Here is a 21369-nt window from a genome sequence, read left to right as displayed (position 1 = left end):
CGTTTGAGTTTTAATTTATCTGGTGTTTATTTTCTCGATGAATCAATTAATCGTTTGGTCCATAAAATGTCAGGAAAAATGGCCATTGCAGTTTCCAAAACCATAAGTTGAAGTTGAATAATTTAGTAACAACAGTCCGAAACCCAACAATATTTAGTTAAATATTATAGAACAAAACCAGCAAATATTAATATGTTATAGGTTGTAACAAGAGAATTTGGGGCAATTTTGCTTACAAAAATGACTATTTCAATTATCAAAATAATTTCTGCAGATCAACTAATCATTAACTGTAATCAACAAATACATTCAGTTATATTTTTAATTGACAAGAAATGAACAAAGGGAGGAAACTGCGTCGTCAACATTTTTGTTCAAATGCAGGATATTTCTCTACATGTAAGTATGTGTGACCTGGATATCCGCTACTTTGCATTATTCAACGTGTGTGTGTGTGTGTGTGTGTGTGTGTGTGTGTGTGTGTGTGTGTGTGTGTGTGTGTGTGTGTGTGTGTGTGTGTGTGTGTGTGTGTGTGTGTGTGTGTGAGTATGATCGCTAACGTGTGACTAACATAATCGTTGCTGAATATTAGCATGTTATGTCAGCTCCTTTTTGACAGCGATGCTTGACATTTTCTGTGTCAGTCTGGCAGTTTTGCAGTTGCTATGATGATCTGTTGACACTGCTTTGTATTGATTTGCAAGTGTAAAATCTTTGAGAGCATTTGTCACAGCCCTCACAGAACATCCACTGCAAGACACCAAGCGAGTGGATATATTGATTTTCCTCCTTCCTTTGTCCAATACACGATTAGTGACCCCCCATGCAAATTATTTACTTGAAGCATTCATGTGCAAATGTAACTGTGCTAATGTGGCAGCTACAGGATGAGATATTTCTCAAAAGGCCATTGTGGTTTGGGTGATGTCATCAATCCAGAGGCTAGATAGCCTCATTACTTTTCCATAATTCCATATTTGACTTGGAAATTACTTGTTGCTTTTTGTCCCTGAGCAGGAGAGAGCTGTTGGTCACTGCTCACTGCAGCTTTAGTCAAATCATGATGGAGAAGAGATGTGGAAGACACTGGAGGAAGGGAGAGCTGAGAGACATTTGAAAAGCAAATATTTCTTGTGTGGGAACTATTTGGCCAGGATTTATGTGTATCGCGCTCGTGTAATCGTCCAAGAAAGGGTTAGATAATATTTGGTTTTGTGTGTGTGTGTGTGTGTGTGTGTGTGTGTGTGTGTGTGTGTGTGTCTGTGTTCTGTTATTGCCCCTGCTTGTGTGTGTTTTTAATTTGTGAATGTGTTCCAGTTTTTAATATTTTCTTTAATCCCTGTTGAGAAATTCATCCTCAGTTTCTGATCTGACCCATCATAACTATTTAGAGAGTTCGCCCTACTTATGAAACATACTTTGACTAAATGTTTTTCTTCAGTTATGTTCATTGATTTAATTAATGACCACAACAGAAAGTGGCTGCAGTGGCTTCTTTGGGAACAACAGTCCAATTCGCAAAGATATTCAGTTTACTATCATGGGAAAGAAAGTAAAGCAGTTTTTTACATTTGAGAAGTTGGAACAAATTATTTTTGGTAATCTTTGCCTGAATTACGATTACTTGATTCTCAAAATTGTTGCAGATTCATTTTCTGACCCTCAAATAATAGATTATTGAATAATCGTTTATTTACTCTGAAGTGCTTGTTTTAAAGATGGAGAAAGATTTAACAATGTATCTCTATTATATATGTTTTTATATGTTCAATTTGCACCATTTAGCAATATCCTAAACTACTGTTAAGTGATACAAGTAATTTGCAAAATTCAATTTCTCTCTATTTTTACCACTTTGGAAAAAGTTGCAGTCATGCCTTTTTTATGGGGTTTTGTCTTTACTTTGTTCATTTTGTTTTTTAGTGGTTATGGAAAGAAAGATGTAGACAGACAGACGAACAGAAATACTAAAGGGGATAATGTATAAATGCAAAAGTGAAGAACAAAGCAGCACGAGAAACACCTTTTTTCTGAAGGGGTTTTGAGACAGATCTGTGTTCCTGCTGAGAACAGTGTTTCCTCTCTCTACAGTATCACACTCAAACACATACAAGACTTGTGACGATCTCCAATGGGCTGCCTTCTCTCTTCAACCCTTCGCTGTAATGTTACATCATACACAAGCTCGCTCCTATGCCTCACACAAAACCGTTTGTTTGAAAGAATTTTTATCTCCCTTTTCAAGGCCAGTTATTCTTTTCCAGGAACACATTGTGTGCTTTACTTGCGACACGGTTATGTAAAAATCCACGAACACAAACTCATGTGTACAGTAACATTGCCTGTGTGTTTCCAGGTTCTTCATGAGCCATTGATAGACGAGGATCCGGTGTTCATTACCACCTGTACGGAAAGAGAGCTGAGGAAGAGGAAGAAGAGGAAGTTCAGCCTCTGGGTTCGACAGTGTACCTCCACCGGATTCATCTGTCAGGTAGCAGCAAACAATACTCATATACAGTGTACTCAGCAATCAGAAATCAGAATAGTTTAAAGTGCTCATATTATGCTTTTTGGCTTTTTCCCTTTCTATTATTGTGTTATATATCTTTTTTGTGCATGTAATAGGTTTTCAAAGTGAAAAAGCCCAAAGTCCACCCAAAAGGGACTTACCATCTCAAACAGAAAACACTGTTCACAAACTGCTCCAAACAGCTCTATTGTAGTCCAGCCTTTACTTCCGTGACAAACGTGCGTCACTTTGTAACAAGTTATAATGCTCGCCTAGCTGCTAGTGTGGCATTCCCTCATACTCTGCTTCTGACTGGCTAGTAGTCCTTACCTAGGTACTGCGCATGTGCGACTCCCAACAAAGATGGAACAGAAGTGAGATGTCTCACTCGGTAGCTAAAACAGAGCTCAACGCACAGGGTGAAAAGAGGAGCTGCAGCAATGTGCAGTACAACAAAAATATGGTGTTTTTTGAAAATTAAACCATGTAAACCTATTCTGGTACAACCTCTAAATACAATTATGAACCTGAAAATGACCATAATATGAGCACTTTAAGGTCTGATTTGAGTATAATAATAAATATAATAAAATAAAATAAGCACGAGAGAGTGAAGAGTACAAGTTTGTGTGTTTTTGTGTTTGCTTTGAGGTTACTTCATGGCAGAAATCTGATATTTTACATAAAAAATGCAAGAAAAAGTCTTCAGTCTGCCTGTAGTCAAAAAGGCTCTCTTGAAAACATCATAGACTTTGATCTTCACCAAGTTTCAAATCTCATTCTCAGGTTGTCGATGTTCCATCATTTTGCATTCAGCCAATTTCTTGCCGGCACTACAAAGAATAAAATCACTTTTCAGAATTTAATTGTGAAACAGCGGGCTTTACACGCATAAAATGCAAAGTTTGATTTTCAAAAAAGATTAAACTCATCTTGAAATGAGGAATACCTTCTGGGCAAAACATATTGGTTGTCAGATTTTTCTTTTGATGTTTAGATTTGAAAAGCTACTGGCTCAGGATTCGATCTGTGTTGTCACGTCTCAGGCAGGCAGGGCTGCTCTGCTGCTCACTAACAACCTTGTCCTTACTGCAACCTTCCACTCCTACGCCAGTTGCTTATGTAACATCACCATTTAACTGAGGCCAGGGACTGCAGGAGGACTGGCATACCTGACAAACCCGTACCATTACAGAGGCAGAAAACAATAGAACCCACAACTGCAAGAGTTTACAATTCTTATTCTGTATTGTTAAATTGGTGACAAGGGATGTAGGCAACCTCCTTACTGCTACCCAGTATTTGTGAGAACGAATGCCCAGCCAAACTGTAAGTGAAAGCAGACATTTTTTCCCCCAGGATGCAGGTTGTTAAAGCAATTTTTATCACTATATAAATCTTGTGCATGACTCACACACATGCGGGCACACACACAAACGTTTGCGCTGCTATACTGAAGAGGAACTTCACTGACATAATGCGTAACTTACCTCCAGTGGTATCTAGCTTTGCAGCTAGACTTCTTTGACAAAGATTTTGAGATATCTCTCTCTAAGATTTCTACCTCTACCCCAATACAATGGAATTGAAGGTAGCTATGTTTGTGGTGCTCTTAGAGATGAAACGTATACATAAAAAATTCAACATGTCTTTCCAGAAACAGTGTCCCTGTTTCTCAGAGTCATCACATCACTATTTTCAGAGGGACTTTTCTTTCTTTGGTTGAACATAATTCCAGTTCCAAGTGAGAACAGTGGCGGTGCGTGGCAAATTTGACCGAGGAAGCCAGTGAGCTTAGTATGTATACTTGCTCCATCGTCTGACAAATGAGCTTTGTTTCAGGATTGTAGTTGGCAAGTGCCCGCATCACCACAGCAGTTATGGCTTCAGCATCTCGTTCAAGGCTAACATCAAAGAAACCAAGAAACCGCTCACATATTCCCTTTTTATTTACGTAGCGGATAATGACCGTCAATTGGCACTTGCATGATATGTCTGTGGTGTCATCCACTTCCACTGCTATGAATGACGCTGTGTTTATTTCTTTATCTATTTCTTCCTCAATAACATGAGCAGCGCTCTCTATTATGTAATTCTGAATTGTCTTTGACACATCCGTAAATGTTGTAGCTGATGCTAGGCGCCCTGCTAGCGTTGTGTCAAACTCGGCGACAGCTTGCACCATCGTGGGAACATATTTTGAATTGGGGGTGCTGACAAATTTTCCAGAGTGAAGTTTTCAGCCACAGTCAACCACCACACACCAAACTGCATCCATCACAATTTATTGAACTGTATAGAGATTCAATTCATATAAATAGCCTATCCAAGACCGTAATTAGCCTGCCGTGGGCTACTGATCCCCAAACACCGGGAAATAATAGACCGTTATCGCTATTCAACCAAGTAAAATTTCTGTCATATACTGTCAAGATGAAGACAAAATATCTCTATTTATTAAAACAAAGACACTTTGTGGTGTCAAAACAGTATGGCTTCGGTACTAAAACTGGAACACAGGTACACGCTCAACAAGCGAAAAAACTAAAACATGAATAAAGTCCAAAATCCAAGACAGAACAAACTAGGCACGGGTAACGCAGGATATAGGCACAAAGCTATGGCAATGGTAAAGAATAGGCCTACTACAAGCTCAAACACTGAGCCACAAAACACAAGGGTAACACATCACTGAATCATATTAAATCAAATCAAAGTATGTCAGGACTGACTGATTTGAACACTGAAATGAAATAGAGAAATGCAGCCTTAAGTTTTTGTAGCACAGCAATAGCAAATTACAGGCATAAAGATATTGGGCCTGCGTGTTAAGCTGGGCCTAATAATTTTATAACAATACGGTAGGATAATTAAAAATCGGTATGACCTCATTCTGGTCAATACGTACGCTAGGCTTTACACGAGTGTAAAAAACACAATTATCTCCAATAATTCGTATTAAATTCCAGTTGAACTGTTACTGAACAGTTGATAAATCATGCCAATTTACTGCACGGCGGCAGCATAATAATAATAAACCAGCATTATTACCTTGTGTTGCAGTCATAACACTAAAAATAAATCCTCATCTCCAAAACGTGCACCAGGAAAAGTGTGACCCCGAGGCTGACAGCACTGAGCTGACGTTGATGTTCCCTCTGCGGCTACCCTGATGCTGCTAGCTTGGTTTACAAGATTAGCTCCCTCGTCGTCTGTTGCTAGCAGGGTCGCTACTTCATTCAGTTAGTTGCTGAGTTTTCTGCCTCCGCTCTTTTACGCTTTTTTAGCTTGTGGTTAATCAATAAAGAAAATCAAAAAGCGCTTTGTGCCATTCATTGTGTAAACTTGCTGTTAACTGACTGTTAGCTCAGTTGACACCGGACGGCACCGCTGCTGTACTGTTACCATAGTTACCCATCTGTCTGAGGCATGTGATTGGTGAGAAGCCAGGTTGAACCTGGCTTCCCTGGTTTTTTTATTTATGATGAATTGACCATTCAATGTCGAGCTCGGTCAAACCTAGCCTCAATCTGATTGGCTGAAAATATAATTTTTTTTCTCTAAAGGAGGCCAGGAAAGGAGGCCTCCTTTGAGCGTTCGTAGCATTTTACTGGCCACTAGACAGAGCACAGACAGGACTGCACCACGCACGCAGTGACAGAGGGGCGCTGTTTCGCTCTGAAGAAAATGATAATGTGTTTTGATAAGGGAAATTACAAAATCAGTAAAAGACACAACCGTAAATTTATAATTCCTACGGTTAAAAATATAAAACGTAATTTTAAATTATAACATTTATCGTAAAATTATTATTTTTTTAATTTTATTAAAAAAAATATATATTTTATATTTTAAATTATGTTTTATATTTTTATGGGGAGGCCAGGCTTCCTTTGGCCTCCTAGAGAAACCGCCACTGAGTGAGAACGTGTGTTTTGGGGTCAACCAACCCTTTTATAATCGTAAGTAGTTTGTACATCATGTAGTACATGGCTACCCCTAACCTTGAAGGCCAAGTTCACTTTTTTATGTCTGTAAAGTAATGGGGGACAAAATCCATAGTCCTTGTTCTGGGCAAAAAACAGTACATTTAAAAGTTTATCTGAAGCTGAGGTTTCAGCAGTGTTAAGTTAGTCAATGCAAGTGGTTGTCTTTTAGAGTTAGTCTTTTTAGAACAGAAATCCCTGTTTGAGTTTCTGTGTGGAGGGAGATTTTTGTAGTTAAAAGGCTGTAACTTTAAAAGATAACCCCTTTAACAGTTAAATCTCATCTAGTCTAGTCTCCGACTGCTGAAGCCTCATTTTAACTAAAGATAAACTTTTAAGTTTTAGCAGAATGAGGACTGTGAATTCTTTCCTCCATCACTTGCATTGGAGGCGCAATGGGAAGAATCTTATAATCTTTCATTTTTTTTAAAAGCAACACCCAATTCAGTCCACTACAGTATACAGTATAATACTGACATGATATCAGAAACAGAATAAACAAAGAAGGCCAGTAAAGCATGCTATAATTGTTTTTCAGGTTTGAGATTTACAAACTTAACTAGGCTACAGCAAAAATAATACAACATTGTAAAGAAAAAGACATTTTTAACTGCAGAGACCCCATACATTGATGGATATGCAGTATGCTGCAGGGAAAATGTTTCCTTCTTTAGCCTGGATGTAGTCCAGAATTATATTAGAGGAGAGGGGACCATCCACCAACAGAATTTTAATTTGCCTTTTTCTTCTGCTTTTGTTATCATTGGTTTATATGGAATAAAATTAATTCATATTTTTTCTTGTAATCCCAAATCTCCAGCGTAAAACAAGTTGTGTGCAAGAAGCATCACATACTCTGTCATTTAAAGCTATATCCCATTATCCCATCCATTTAACAAAAACAGTAAGCATTAACATTGACACTGAGTGTGGCCATTTGGCAGTCACTCAGTCTTTACCAGTCTGCTGATGTGTGTCTGCACTGAGATCTTCTCTCTTTAAATGAATTGTGTCGAGGGAGAGAGAAAAAAATCTAAGAAATAAAACAAGTTAATGGAGTGAATCAATGAGATTCCATTAGCCAGTGCACTACACAGGGATACACAAACACACAGAAGCATGGACTGACCACTTAGCGTAATAGCCAAAGGCCTGGCATAGATGCTGGCTGATCAGGCTCATGCCGTTCAGCTCGTGAACAACAGCAGGAATATAAGTGCAAGAAGGACAGTGGACATATTTCTTTTGAGACTTGTATCTTCAAGGGCATTGTGTACCAGTGTGTTGAGCTAAGGAGCACGACTCAGTCCACCTTGATCCAGAGCACCATATCTCAACAGCAACTGGCCAGATTGTCATGAAATATTCATATTCACAGTCCCAGTGGGCGCTCCTAAAACATTTCTGCCAATTATTTGGAGATTACAGATATTTTGTGACATTTTCAAAGGTTAGGGCCTAAATTAAAATAATATTCTTTTATATTTGGCAGATTACCATGAAATCTACTCAGCACATGCATTTTCTCCAGAAGATGAATTCTTTTAATGTTTAACACTTTATGAGCTTTCTTCTTGCACGAACATCAGGCCCAAATGTGATTTTTACTGTATTTTTGGGGGCCATTTTATGCCTTATATGAGAGTGTTAACAGTAGAGAGAAGGAAATGAGGGGAGAGAAAGAAAGGGGGAATGCCATGCATCAAAGGTCCCTGTCTGAATTTAACCAGGGCTGTTGCAGTTTATGGTCGCTGCTGGTATATTTTAACCTGACATATTTCCCATAGTGGTGGGAATCACCAGAGGCCTCACGATACGATATAATCACGATACTTATGTCACAATACAATATTATTCCAATTTTAAACATATTGCAATTCATGTCACTTAAATTTTATTGCTGCAAAATGGGAGTGTCAAGCAGACAAACTGACCAACACATAGATCGATACTTAGCGTCTGTGTATTGATACTGTATTGCCACGGAAATCGTGATATTATGCTGTATCGATTTTTTCCTCCCACCCCTAATTTCCCATAAATGTTATCGGCATATTACTATGAAATCTCCCAAACGCATTGGATGTTGATTTCAGCAACTACAGTATATGGACTTTTCTCTCGGGCCACTTAAGGAAAAATATGTAGCCTCTACTGGTAAAACTTTAAGAAAAACAAAATCGTCAACTTGCTGTTCCATCACAAAATTGTAGAGAGTTAAGACTTATGTAGTAGCTGCAGGATTTTCTAACCTAGAGGACAATAAAGTGGTACTTAAAATTGAAGTTTGCTGGTTCTATATCTGTTTTATCTATATGTCATGTATCTTTCTGCCCATGCTGCAGATCTCAGTCCATCTGAAGGAGGGCACAGACGCTCTGGCCACCTTGAAGAACAAACCTCAGCTCCACAGCCTTGTGGCCAAGCAGCTCTGCCAGAACATCTCCGGCAAGAACAGCATCATCTTCACCGGGCCGTCCATCACTAGCCTCAGCCTCTTCACTGAATTCAGCAAACAAGGTACACAAAAAAGTTGCAACAGTAGATATACTATCTACTGCATTGGTCTGTCTCTCTCATGCTGCCTAAATAAATACAAACTTTTCTTTTTCTATCTTCCTGCTTCTCTTCTGTCATCTCTCATGCTCTTCCTTTTCTGCTACAGATTGTAGTCTCTCTCCTCATCTCATCTTCCTCCCTTTTTGCATTGTTTATTTGTTTGGAGTCATGTTGTGATGAATGCATCTTCAGGTTTAACAGCACAGAGAGGTAGACAGTCTGTTGCATTTCACCTTCAAATAAGACTTCACAGCACTACAGTATGAAGCTACAATGACTCATTTTATTTTCGTCATCTGTCTTTACTCCCCAAGTAAAACATCTTTAGCCACATGGGGAATGTGTAAAGCACAAGCAGCAAGCCTCTGTCATATGTTGATGAAAACATAGGGCTGGTAGACTGACTGTACTCATGTAAGTCCTACTTGTTTCTAAAACAAGATAGAAATGTCTCAAAGAATAAAGCTCAACATTGCAAATAATGGCCATGTTGTCTACATGTTATTCCTAAAAACAACATTTGCCACTGATGGGACATATCTGCCTGCTACAAATCAATGTGTTTTGAGATTGCTGTAGAATCAAGTGTGATTGTATACTAATTCACAAAGTTGCCTTATTCTGTCAGGTTTCCAAATATTCACATTCATGACTGGAAGATTGCGCTGGAAAGAAGTGGAATTACATCACAATTTGTTTTCTTCTTATTGACTAAATCTTACACAAAGTGACTTGTTAAGATGGATGTTTCTTTTGCTGTTCAACCAACATCGACCGTAACAGCGCCGGGATGCACTGCAATAGACAGTTAATTGTCTTCTCTCATGCACAATACATCATGGAAGATTCAGCAGGGCGTGTTTAGTCTTGTCACAGCCCAAGACATCAGTGGTAAGGTAAAGTGGACACTAGGGCTGTGTATTGGCAAGAATCTGGCGATACCATACGTATCACGATACATGGGTCACAATTCAATATATTGAAATATATTTCGATACTGTGCGTAAGGCGATATATTGGGATTTTTTTTAAAGTAGAATTTAAAAAAAACTAATATTTAAAAAAAGACATGATGTGCATAAAAGTCAAAGAAGTTTACTTTAGGTAAACAATTCAGAACACAGAAAATCAAACTGCCAGTTTGGGATTGTGGTTCACAGGTTCTTAGTGAGCAAATTTTTATATGATTTTATATATTAAAGTAGGCCAAAGTTCAGCCATAGCTACATTGTTAGCTTCTAGCAAAAAGTCAGGCACTGCTAGGCACTGTTAGGTAAGGACACTAGTGGTGCGTCTCAGCATAGCCATCTAGCAGTAGGGAGTTTGAACACAACATAAACATGAACCACTGTCTTACATGAATATTTTTGCACGTAAACAAAAAAAAATAATAAAAAAAAAGAAATCGATACAGTATTGCAAAATAAAATATTGTGATACTCAAGTGTATTGATTTTTTCTCACACCCCTAGTGGACACTTTGGTGGAAACATAAAAGAAAACAGCACTTCCTGTTACACCTGACAACTAGATCCAAACAAGCTACTGTTAATAGCTTATATTCTCAATATGTGGTATTTTATCAGAAGGTGTTGCAAAAGATCTGCAGGAAATAGTTTTGGAGGAAATTGCGCAAAATATTATGCTGATAATCTGTCTTTGAAGCAGGTTTCCACAGAGCTCTGAGTCTCATGCTCATTATACCAAAGGCATAATTTATTATGAAAGCATAACCCTGTTATGGTTATAGTGAGTCACATTTGAATTCTCTTCCCTGACCTACTTTCTTCTTTTGTAATAATAGCAAATGTGGAACAATGTCATCCTGCCATAAAAGGCTAAAAATGAGTGAATCAGTGAAGGCAGAGAACAAATATTCAGCAAAACAGATCAGGCTCCTTTGACGATATCATCAGCACATCTTGGAAATTGAAAGGTTTTTACATTCCCGTTATCACAAATGCTCTTTCACTAAACAATAACAGAAGAGCAAATTTTAAACTCAGCCGGGCAGAGCCGCGTAAAGAAAAATCAAGTCCGGAGATATAATCAATATTTTCTCATCCTAATTGGGTAACTCTACTATGAGGCATTCAGCCGGAAAAACTCAGTTCTGAGCTTGTGAAGTTATTGTCGGGAATGTATCTTTCAAATGTATCATGCTGGATTAATTAGCAGAGTTAATTACCTCAGCAGCACTTACTGTGAAAACACAGGCACACACATACAGACACATACACACACACACACACACACACTGTGTGTACTGTACTAACAGATAGAAGTCATTCTCCAAATTGTGAACATTAACAAATGAGCAGCAGTCAGCCACATGATTGTTTCACTGCTGCTCATCCATGTAAAGAAAATGACGGGGGGAGACAGAAAAAGCGAAAGACATTAATGGCATAAGAAGAAGCACAGAAGTGGTAGAGCTGTGAGAGAGAGATAATGAGTTTTGGTTCATATCAGAAGCAGAATGCATGAAAAGCACAATAAATGCTCAGGAGTTACTGCAGGGATGAAACTAGGGCTGCAACTAACAATTTGGGGCATTTTTGCTTAAAAAATTATTTGAATAATTGATTTCCACCAATCATTTCAGCTGAAGATAAAACTTTGTATCATTTAAGTTAGTAGGGCTGCAACTATCAATTATCTTCATTTCATTTTTTTTTGATTAATCTGTTGTTTATTTTCTTAATTAATGGATTAATGGTTTTGGTGTATAAAATATCAGAAAAAAATGGCCATTGCAATTCCCCAAAGCCCAAGTTGACACACTCAGATGTCTCGTTTTGTCCAACCAACAATGCAAAACGCGAAAAACATTTTGTTTAATATCATAGAAGACTTAGAAAACCAGCAAATATCCATATTTGAAGCTTCAACCAGAAAATCTTTGCAATGTTTACAAGAAAAACAAAACAAAAAACAACAACTTGAATGATTAACCAATTATCAAAATGGCAGCTAATTCATTTTCTTTTCAATCTTCTAATCGTCTTTAGCTGGTATTAAGTGCCTGCTCAGTATATTTCTCACATCATTGTATATACTAGTAGAATGTCTCTCTGTTGCAGAGTTATCTATGCAAATGTTAACATGTCATGTATTTATCGTTCTCCAGATATCTACTGCTGTGGACTGCTGAGCACCAGGAAGAGTGACTGTACAGGCTTACCACAAAACATGCTGGTCTGCGGCTCCACGCCAGCGCAGCGCGGCCAATCACGAGTAATGATGAAAGGCAGCATGTCACTGATCAGCTGGTACAACAAGGGACACTTCAGGTTTCTCACCAACGGCTATTCCCCAACAAAACAAGGTAAAAGCTGCTCTGATGCACCCAGAACTAAAACTCTAAAGGTGTATTTGTCTCATTGAGTTATAAAAATCTTAAGAATGTTAGTACTGACAGGAGATGGTACACACAATATACAGTACATTAGTGCACAAAATGCATGTATTCATGAATGTAGGAAACCACAAATGTGCCATAATATTTGAAAAGTCTTGCCATTATCGCAGAGTTTTTCAGTGAGAATAAGATGAGCTTAACTGTCATTACAATCAGGTGAAACTGGCACATGGTTAAGCATTCGTGTCAGGAAAAATCAATGAGAGCTTCTAATCCATGATAATCCATTTCCAGGAGGCAACAGGATCATGATATTCCCCTCCTCTTATAGCCTAATCCACTCTGGTTGAAACAGTTTTGTTAGGTTTTGAACCCAGTTGAATGGTTGCAGTGTGAATCACTCTGAATGAAGAGTGTGGAAGCGAAGCCCCAGATCAGTTAAACTGTTATTATCCAATATTGATTTTCTTTTCCCTCTGTGTGTGCGTGGGTATGTGTGTGTGTGTGTGTGTGTGTGTGTGTGTGTGTGTGTGTGTGTGTGTGTGTGTGTGTGTGTGTGTGTGTGTGTGTGTGTGTGTGTGTGTGTGTGTGTGTGTGTGTGTGTTTGGCTGCAAGTGTTCTTCACTCTGTACAAAAAGGAGACCAAAATGAGTTTCCATTCCAGATTGTGCATGCTGGCTCACAGTCACAGTTAACTGGGACTTAAATGGAACAAAGCCATAGTTAATGTTATTAGTTACACCTGTTGTCTGCTGTGAAAAAAAGCCCATTTAACTATAGCAGCCCTGCAGTGAGCAAACAATAAAAAAATAAATATTAACATGGCACCTGGGCAGCCTCCCTCATGTAAAGGAGAGCTTGTTTTCTTCTCCCTTGTCTGTTTGTTGGCCAGGTGACCACAGAATCTGGAGAAAATGAGTCCCTTCAGTGGGATATCTGCTGTATGTCTCTCACTCTCCTTTTGTGGTTTGCGTGTTTGTGGCAGGTATCATCATTAAGAGGAAAAGCGGGGAGATCCCATGTCCCTTGGCTGTTGAGGCCTTTGCGGCGCACCTCAGTTACATCTGCAAATATGACGACAAGTACAGCAAGTATGTACTTTGTTTCTGCTTATGGTCCCATTCCAGCCTGATGAGGACGTCTTTAAAGTAATGTCTAATGTAGCATACAATTTGTTGTGCCATTATCCTGTTTTTGACAGTCTTGTTGCCAGAATGTTGTGCTGCTCAGATATTTTATATCTTATTTTATATATTTGAATATAAACCCTGGAGTAAGTGGCTGTTTTTCTCCCACAGGTACTTTATCTTCCATAAGCCCAACAAGACCTGGCAGCAGGTGTTTTGGTTGAGCATCAGCATCGCCATCAACAACGCGTACATCCTCTACAAGATGTCTGACGCCTACACGGTGAAACGCTACAGCCGAGCGCAGTTTGGAGAGAGACTGGTCAGAGAGCTGCTGGATTTAGACGACTGCTCCCCCACACAGTGAGGAGGAGGAGGAGGATGAGGACAGCAGGAGCGCGCACACACACACACACACACACACAACAAAAAAACACACGCGTGCACACACACGCGTGCACACACACGCACACACACTAACACAATCCCCACACATGCATTCACACTTCATTATAGTTGTACGGACTCTGCAGTCTATGTCTGTGTGATAATACTGAAGCAGTGCCAAGCCTGGCATGTCTCTCTTCCTCTAGTTGTTTTTCGTGGTACTGTAAATATTCATTAACACAGGACTGCACACTATACAATAGAGAATCGTGAGCCATGGGACAGTTCACATGCCTCAACTGCAACTTTTAACCACACAGTTTTACTAAGGATTTGTCAGCAGGAGATATTTCACAAGCAGAGATGCAGGCGAGAACAATGAAACCGGGACGGATTTACCCTTAAATGATGTCAGCTTCGAGTCTTATCAGAGAGTGAAGTTATCAATATGAGCCTGAAATTACCCGTGGGTGTGTTCAAACGCGTCAGGCTACATGTAGCTCGATATTTACACTCTGCAAAAACACCTGGGACCCTGTAACAAAAGCTTAGTAAACCAGGATGATGGTGTATTCACACGCTGCATGCATAAAGAATGTGGATTGTGATGTTCTCTTGTTCGGTGTGAATATGGTTTCTGCTTCAGTTGGGTTTTGAAACATTTTTGTGTGTGTGTGTGTATGTATTAAGGAAGTGGAACTGCCATTTGTGTGTGCGACGTTGAGTTGACGTTGAGGATGTAAATGTACGGCTATTGTGACCCAGATGTGTCGTGTTGCTGCATACTCGCTAGAGGAAGACTGTCGGGTGATGTACAGCCACACACAGCAGTGTGCCACCCATTCACAGCCTCCCATTTGAAAAGAGCCCAGAAAATACTTTTAAAAAACAACTCTTTCAGATGTCTTTCAGCCTCTGAAAACTTGGTTTCCAATTTTGAGTATTTCTCTACAACGTTAAATATGCATTATTAAAAAGTCAACAATTACAGTTTGGGAGAAAAAAAAAACATTCTTTCTTTTATTTTTTTATCAAGAGGTTAACATTTAAAAACTCAGCGAATCTGCTTCATCAGGACTGTGTGGTTTGATCAGATTTGTTGACAACATAAAGTAACAATTCCACAACAGTTTTTTCTTAATTTAAGAATTCTTAAATCATGATTGGTGTACCGAAATACATGACCCCACTCTCTTCAAACCAGTGAGCAAGAGACAAAAAAATAAATCCATACATTTCTCATAATGTTAAATAACCAAAACTGTTCCAACTTTGGCAGAAAATGCTGTGCTCATGTAGGATTACATTCCTCGTAGTAAGAAGCAGATTGATGAAATTGGTTTTTCAGGGTCTTTAACAAAAATAAATCTAACAATAAATGCCGTCAAATCTGCAGCCTACTTTTGTACCACCAACACTTTCAAAGGCAGATAAACTCATCTTATTTGTCTGTTTTATCTGTGCTTTGCAGGGCACCACAAGTTTAAAATCTGCTTGATTGAATGTTAAGTAAACCAGTGTTGCTAAGCAACGAGTACAATCTTGGCAAGTCAGCAGGGGTTTGGATAGTATTGCTTGGCAAGATTTAGGTACAGGAAGGAAAGATGGACTCACTGGTGGCTCATAAGATGTCCCAGAAAACCAAATGTTGCAACAAATCTTAATGTAGATAAACAGCTCAGATTGGTGCCCAAATCTTATCAGGAACTCCAGAAGTGAACCGGACAATTTCATCTAATACTTTCTCATCTGAAATAGAAGCAAGGAAATTTTGTTTTGTTTCTTTTCTTCCAGTGGCACATTTCTTGCCAACAGATTTAGACCTGCCACCTCGTGTCCAGCCAATGGAAGTTTTTATTTGATTAAAATGCACTTACTGTCTTCTGACCATATAACTTTACCACACTGCTGTCTGTAGCTTTAATGAGGACTCTACAGTCCACTTTGCTTTGCTTAACATGTTATGCAGTCAACGTTATTGTCATGCTTGTATCAAGTTGTGAAGATTTTAAGTGAAGGGTTTTGTTGTGTGCTTGCTCCGTCAGCATGGTTCGATGTGTGAATAGAGTAAGATGACGGTCTTTTATGCTGGTCGAGTTGTAGAATGATTGGAACGCTGGCAGGACTCATGCACTTTCTCCCAACACAGTCTTGCACTTCGAGGAAAGTTGTAAAGTTAGCAACATGTTTACTAGATAATCCTTTTAATTATGAACCCAATGATAGTACACACTGCTCTCAGAAAAATATGGAAATCATGAATAGATAAGTTATGTAAATATACGTGGATAAATGAAATGGATTATATAAAAATACGCCAATGAAAATAAGACTGAAAATGAATGACTATAACCAAAATAGAAAATATTTCCATTGTAGATACAGAGTACAAGGTACAGTATGTGTGTGTATATTTTGTTTACAAATTACTGTACTGAGTGTATGTCAATAATCACTGTCACTGAGACTTAAGATTGTGATTTTTTTTTTTTCACTAATCCAAAGCATCGTTGTGGTCATTGTGGCTCTTGTCGTGTAATCACCTCGAAGTAACACTGTTAATCTTAGGAGGCACCCCTGTCATGTCATGTAGTTATCAACTCGTGATTTTAATACAATGTTCATTAGTGACTAATTACACACACGTTTAGTATGACATTGATTGGGTCGTATGAAAACACATGCAACAATTCCAAAAATCCATCCTGCCCATTACACTGCATATGTCCGATATTGGTAATAAAGAAAATAAAACTCCACACTACTAAAAAAAAAAAAACCTCTTGAAACATTTTAAAGAGTAACTTAATGCCTCATTGAATAGCAGTTTCTTTACTGATTTCCTTTAAGTCACCTCTGATGTTGGTTGTGGTCAGAAGTGTGCTCTGTAACACACCCACCAGTGATGTCACAGTGGAGTGCAGGGGCGTCGGACTGGGGGGAAAAAGGGGACTGAGTACCCAGGGCCCTCATGTGAGGAGGGCCCAAAAAGATGCTAGAATGAATAGCTGTGGATACGGGGAGGGGCCCATAGAAAATGCCTTTCTACAGGGCCCAGAATTTTGTGCTACGCCCCTGGTGGAGTGCACTTCTACATCACTGCAGCAAGGTGAGATGTTAAGTTAACCCACTGCAGGTCAGAAAAGCCAACATTTTAGGATGGTGTTTGGTTGCTCTTTACAGCAAATCTACTCAATATCGATCACTGCAATATTTGGTTGATGGTGTATTTTTCATATTCCCATTAATAACTGACTGAACTGAGATGTTGAACCAACATATGTCCCTTGCAACATCAGTGATATTTGATATAAGAATTGTTGTAGCTTCCTGAAATATCGATGATAACATAGAAAGTATAACCAATTACCACTGAGACTAACCTCAGAAGCCTTGATACATGTGTGTGTACCTGCAAAGCATGTTGTAGTCTGAGTAAGGGGCATGGATGCGATCATCACTGACTGAAGCAGGAATGGATGAGGCAGGTTGATAATAATAAAATCCAGCTCTTCAAAGCAAAATAACCCCAGGACTGCATCACAGAAAATTGTGAAGCACATATAACTGTCAAGAGTATCCTAGGGGGGAATACTTCCTTTACAGTCTGTCATACATAGAAAAAAGAGCTGCACCTGTGAATGAGCATTCAATCTGCAGCTCATGGAAGCACGTGTCACACATATACCTTTTAGACCGCAAAGGATGTGTGTGACATATGCAGAGGTTGTCTGTAGTGTTTATATCGCTTGGCTCAGACCACGCATGAGAAGGAATTATGCACCAGAGACTCTGCAAGGCCACAATTAGTTAGCAACTAATTATATGAGTATAAGAGGAAGGAAAAGTGGTAGTTCTCAAGTTTTTCTGCCCATATGGTAATATTGTTATCACTCCAACTGCAGACTGAGAGCTGAGCGTCGTCTCTTTTTTATCTATCAGAAGAGAAGGGCCGAGGATCCTCCCCATGATGCTTTTGTTCAGTTAGTTCAGAAGAGGGTTGTGTTTTAGCTCATGTAGATCAGAAACATGGCTTCATTTTAAATTCTCAGGTTGATCTCTGAAGTGATTATTCTTTCCAGCCGGCTCTATTGACCAGCCATGAATCAGATATTTCTATAGTGCCTTTTCTGCTCATTTTCCCACTCTCATTGCCGTGGTTTAGTGTTGTTGATGTCCTGAAATGTAGTTAATGTGAATAATTAGAACAGATTAGATTTTTTTTTTTTTTTAAATGAATATGGCAAAATCCTGTTCTCCATGGTGAGTAATAGAAACTAGAGAAATAAATCTATCACCTCTGCAGTAGAGTTTTAGATGCTGGAAATGTTTTATGCAGCTCTATGCCCTTGGTCCATTGTTGTAATTTTTCACCTCAAGTAATATTTCACATTTTCACACAAGTGGTGTCACTGCAGTCAACACTACATCCTTTAATGTGAGTTTTTAACACATCTCAAAAACATAAATATGTCCAAATAAAAATTCCTTATGTATTGGGTAATTTTACCTGTTCATAAAACATTATAACGGCAGAAGAAATGACAGCAGATCCCAGTGATGTATGTTTTTGTTTACATGGGTAAACTACTATGTAGAAACCTAGTTTGTATTTTGGAGAAAAGAGGTGAGCCCCACTAAAGTCAGAACATCCCATCACCAAATATAGCCTTATAACAAATTATAACCGCCAATATGAAAGGCAGAAGAGAAATGTCACTGACTTGTTGCATTATGTCACTTACTATAACAGTGTGGACGTTTTTCCTCTCCATTTTCTACCTTGTGTCCTTTTACTAGGAGCAGAGACGTCTCATATCTTTCATTTATGCTCGTTCGTTTTTATCAGATGAGCAAATGGGACTAAATATGGGAAGAAGCGGGGTGCTGTGCAACCGCTATGACATAAACATTTGTCTTTCATCCAGTTTTGTCAGACATATGATAATCCCAAATCACTTGCAAACTTGCAAAAAAAATGCCATAAAATACAGTAAATCCCCCTCACTGTCAGTTGTTTTGTGGTAACAAAATGCAGTGGTGTATATAAGATGTGTGTGGTCTGCTGTATGTGCCAGTATGCCATCTCTGTGCATTCTGTCTGTGTTTATATCCAGCAGGTGTGTCATAAGAGTGAGTAAAGATATTTAATATGCTAAGTCATTAACTGTGGATGTGATAAAGAATAAAAATGTCTGACCTCAGGGCTTCAATACTAACTGCTATATAATATATTCACTTACTGAAATAATATACATACACTAAATGGACCTTATCGGGTGCTATCAAACCACTGTACAAGTAATAGTAGAGTTAGATTTGTTGTTGTTGTTAGGAGCTCAGCAACCAAATAGTGAACACCATGCAGGGTCACATAGTTCACAATTTTTCAGATAAAATGTCAGAAATATTAATGTGACCAGGCACCAAAAGCAAACTTTAACTGTTCAGGTGGTAGCCAACTGCAGTCAACAATTTCACTTCATAGGATTCTGGTTTGTAATGATGGCTGCAGGATGTTAAATACTGTGGGCTAAAGTGTTATCTAGTTTCACAGAAGCGCCAGAAAATTGTGTGTATGTGCATGTAATGTTAACCTTGGGTGGAATAATATGTGTAAAAATAACTGGTGTACACTGGACCAAATAACTTTCTCAAAGTATGTGTGGTGATGAGTTGTACAAGGGTTGTCATGTAAATGTGTGTCTTCATTAAAAACTCGATGCTCCTTTGAAGATTTGGAGAAGCTTACACTGTAGCACATGATTGGAAGTTACTAGGAAGGCGCAGATTCACTTTACTTTTCTTGATTTGAGTGCAGAGCCTGTGTTTACTAAGCCTCTATGATTATAAAAGAAGTTTCTGTGCAATGCATTATCTTTCCACGTTAGCTTTTAATTCAGCAAGGAGACTCAAAGATACACGTCTCCTGTTCATAGTTAGGGACTGTACGGAAATTATTGGGGTGGGAATGGAGTTTATATTTATTTTTCTAAAACACTACTACAACACCCTCTCCCCTAAAACTTAAAAAAACAGTATTGACTGTTCTCTGCATATGGCAAAACACACTTTTATGATCAATTTATCCATTTATTTTATACATGATAAGTCTCCCAAGGGAAGGCTGAAATAATGTATAACTATGCGCTTGGAAAAACACAACAGACGCTCCCACGTTCTCCCAAAACATGGTTAAAATACCATCCCTTCAGCAAAAAGAAAATGCCAAATCCCCCTTTATTGACCATCATCCCGCCTTGATAACTTCCACAGTCCCTCATTGGTCAAAATGATCCACACACAAGATGCAAGACTACTGTGTGAACTCTGTGTTCAACCGCTATTAAAAAAGTTGTTTTTATTGTTATGTGCTGGAGGCATCTGCACTGCTACTGTAGAGATTGCTTGTTGGTTAACCTGGAGAACTGTTCTACTTCATGATTGCCTGCCAAAAAGCCCATGTGATGTTTGCCAAGACTTTGATGCATATATTTTGCCTTCAGCATTCAAGGAACTAAACCTGTCAGTTAACCTGAAACAGTACACTGCGTAGCTTATTTGTTGTTAGGTAATGATGTCATCATGCCATTTCTTACCTTGTTTGACCAATGAATGGAATTTTAAATGACTGCCTCTGCAGTGTACAGCTCCCTCTGTCACTTGTGCATTCATAACGATATGCTTCCTGGCAAGGACTGATGTTGTTGTGAAGTGTGTGACTACGCTCTCTGCTTCCCTGTGAGCATTTTTCTTTTGGTTTGAAAAGCTGTCAAGGTTAAAACTGGGCTACATGTGGCTAATAAAAAATGTTATGTGTAAACCTTGACAGCGTTTCACCAGCTAAAACTCACTGCGTTCTGTCTTGCCTATACTTAAAGCTCTGTAGATTTGCCACCATTTTGCACACACAGTATCTAATAAATGTTCAAGTTTGGTACACATGTCATGCCATTGTGATTATGGAAAGTATTTAATGTGTTGGACTTGCATTGCATGGAGAAACAGCATGGGGAAATCCCATTGTTGATGCAAAGGTGGGTGGTACTGTGTATTGAATCAGAGACTCTGATCTAAATAATGACATAAACAAAACTCACTCATCACACAAATTGTTTTCTGTCTTCATAGTATTATAAGATGTAATGTTTATAGCATCAGTATTTCACTGAAATCCTTATTTTTTATTCCAAACGTAAATAAAATAGTAAAGTAAGACAAAATAAAGGCAGCCTGTCACCATGTAAGAAATTAATGTTTGCTGTTTCTCTACAAAAAAATCAAATGTCTCTGTAAGGTCATTTAAAACTTTTTAGAACAGCTTTTAGAACAGAAGTGGTATAATAGAATAAGCCTGTATTTTTCAGCACTCATCTTTCAACATATTTGAGCGAACTTATGTATTTCCTCTTCCTACTTTGCTTTGCAGAGAATGTATGA

At 38.6% G+C, this 21369-nt stretch overlaps 1 protein-coding gene across 1 annotated transcript in view; it reads left to right on the top strand.

Moving 5' to 3' along the window:
• The window catches only part of pgbd5 (piggyBac transposable element derived 5), a 29975-nt gene extending 8938 nt beyond the window's left edge, over positions 1 to 21037 (top strand). The window contains exons 3-7 of the mRNA XM_039784147.1: positions 2357 to 2491; positions 8841 to 9015; positions 12185 to 12382; positions 13401 to 13506; positions 13714 to 21037. Of these exons, the coding sequence (XP_039640081.1) occupies positions 2357 to 2491; positions 8841 to 9015; positions 12185 to 12382; positions 13401 to 13506; positions 13714 to 13909 (810 nt within the window). The 3' untranslated portion in view covers positions 13910 to 21037. The remainder of the gene's footprint in view (positions 1 to 2356; positions 2492 to 8840; positions 9016 to 12184; positions 12383 to 13400; positions 13507 to 13713) is intronic.
• Positions 21038 to 21369: the final 332 nt, after the last annotated feature.

Source organism: Perca fluviatilis, chromosome 19 (genome assembly GCF_010015445.1).
Source record: "Perca fluviatilis chromosome 19, GENO_Pfluv_1.0, whole genome shotgun sequence".
Classification (NCBI taxonomy): Eukaryota; Metazoa; Chordata; class Actinopteri; order Perciformes; family Percidae; genus Perca; species Perca fluviatilis.
The sequence above is the reverse complement of the archived record's forward strand: the minus strand, read 5'-3'. Positions and strand labels throughout refer to the sequence as shown.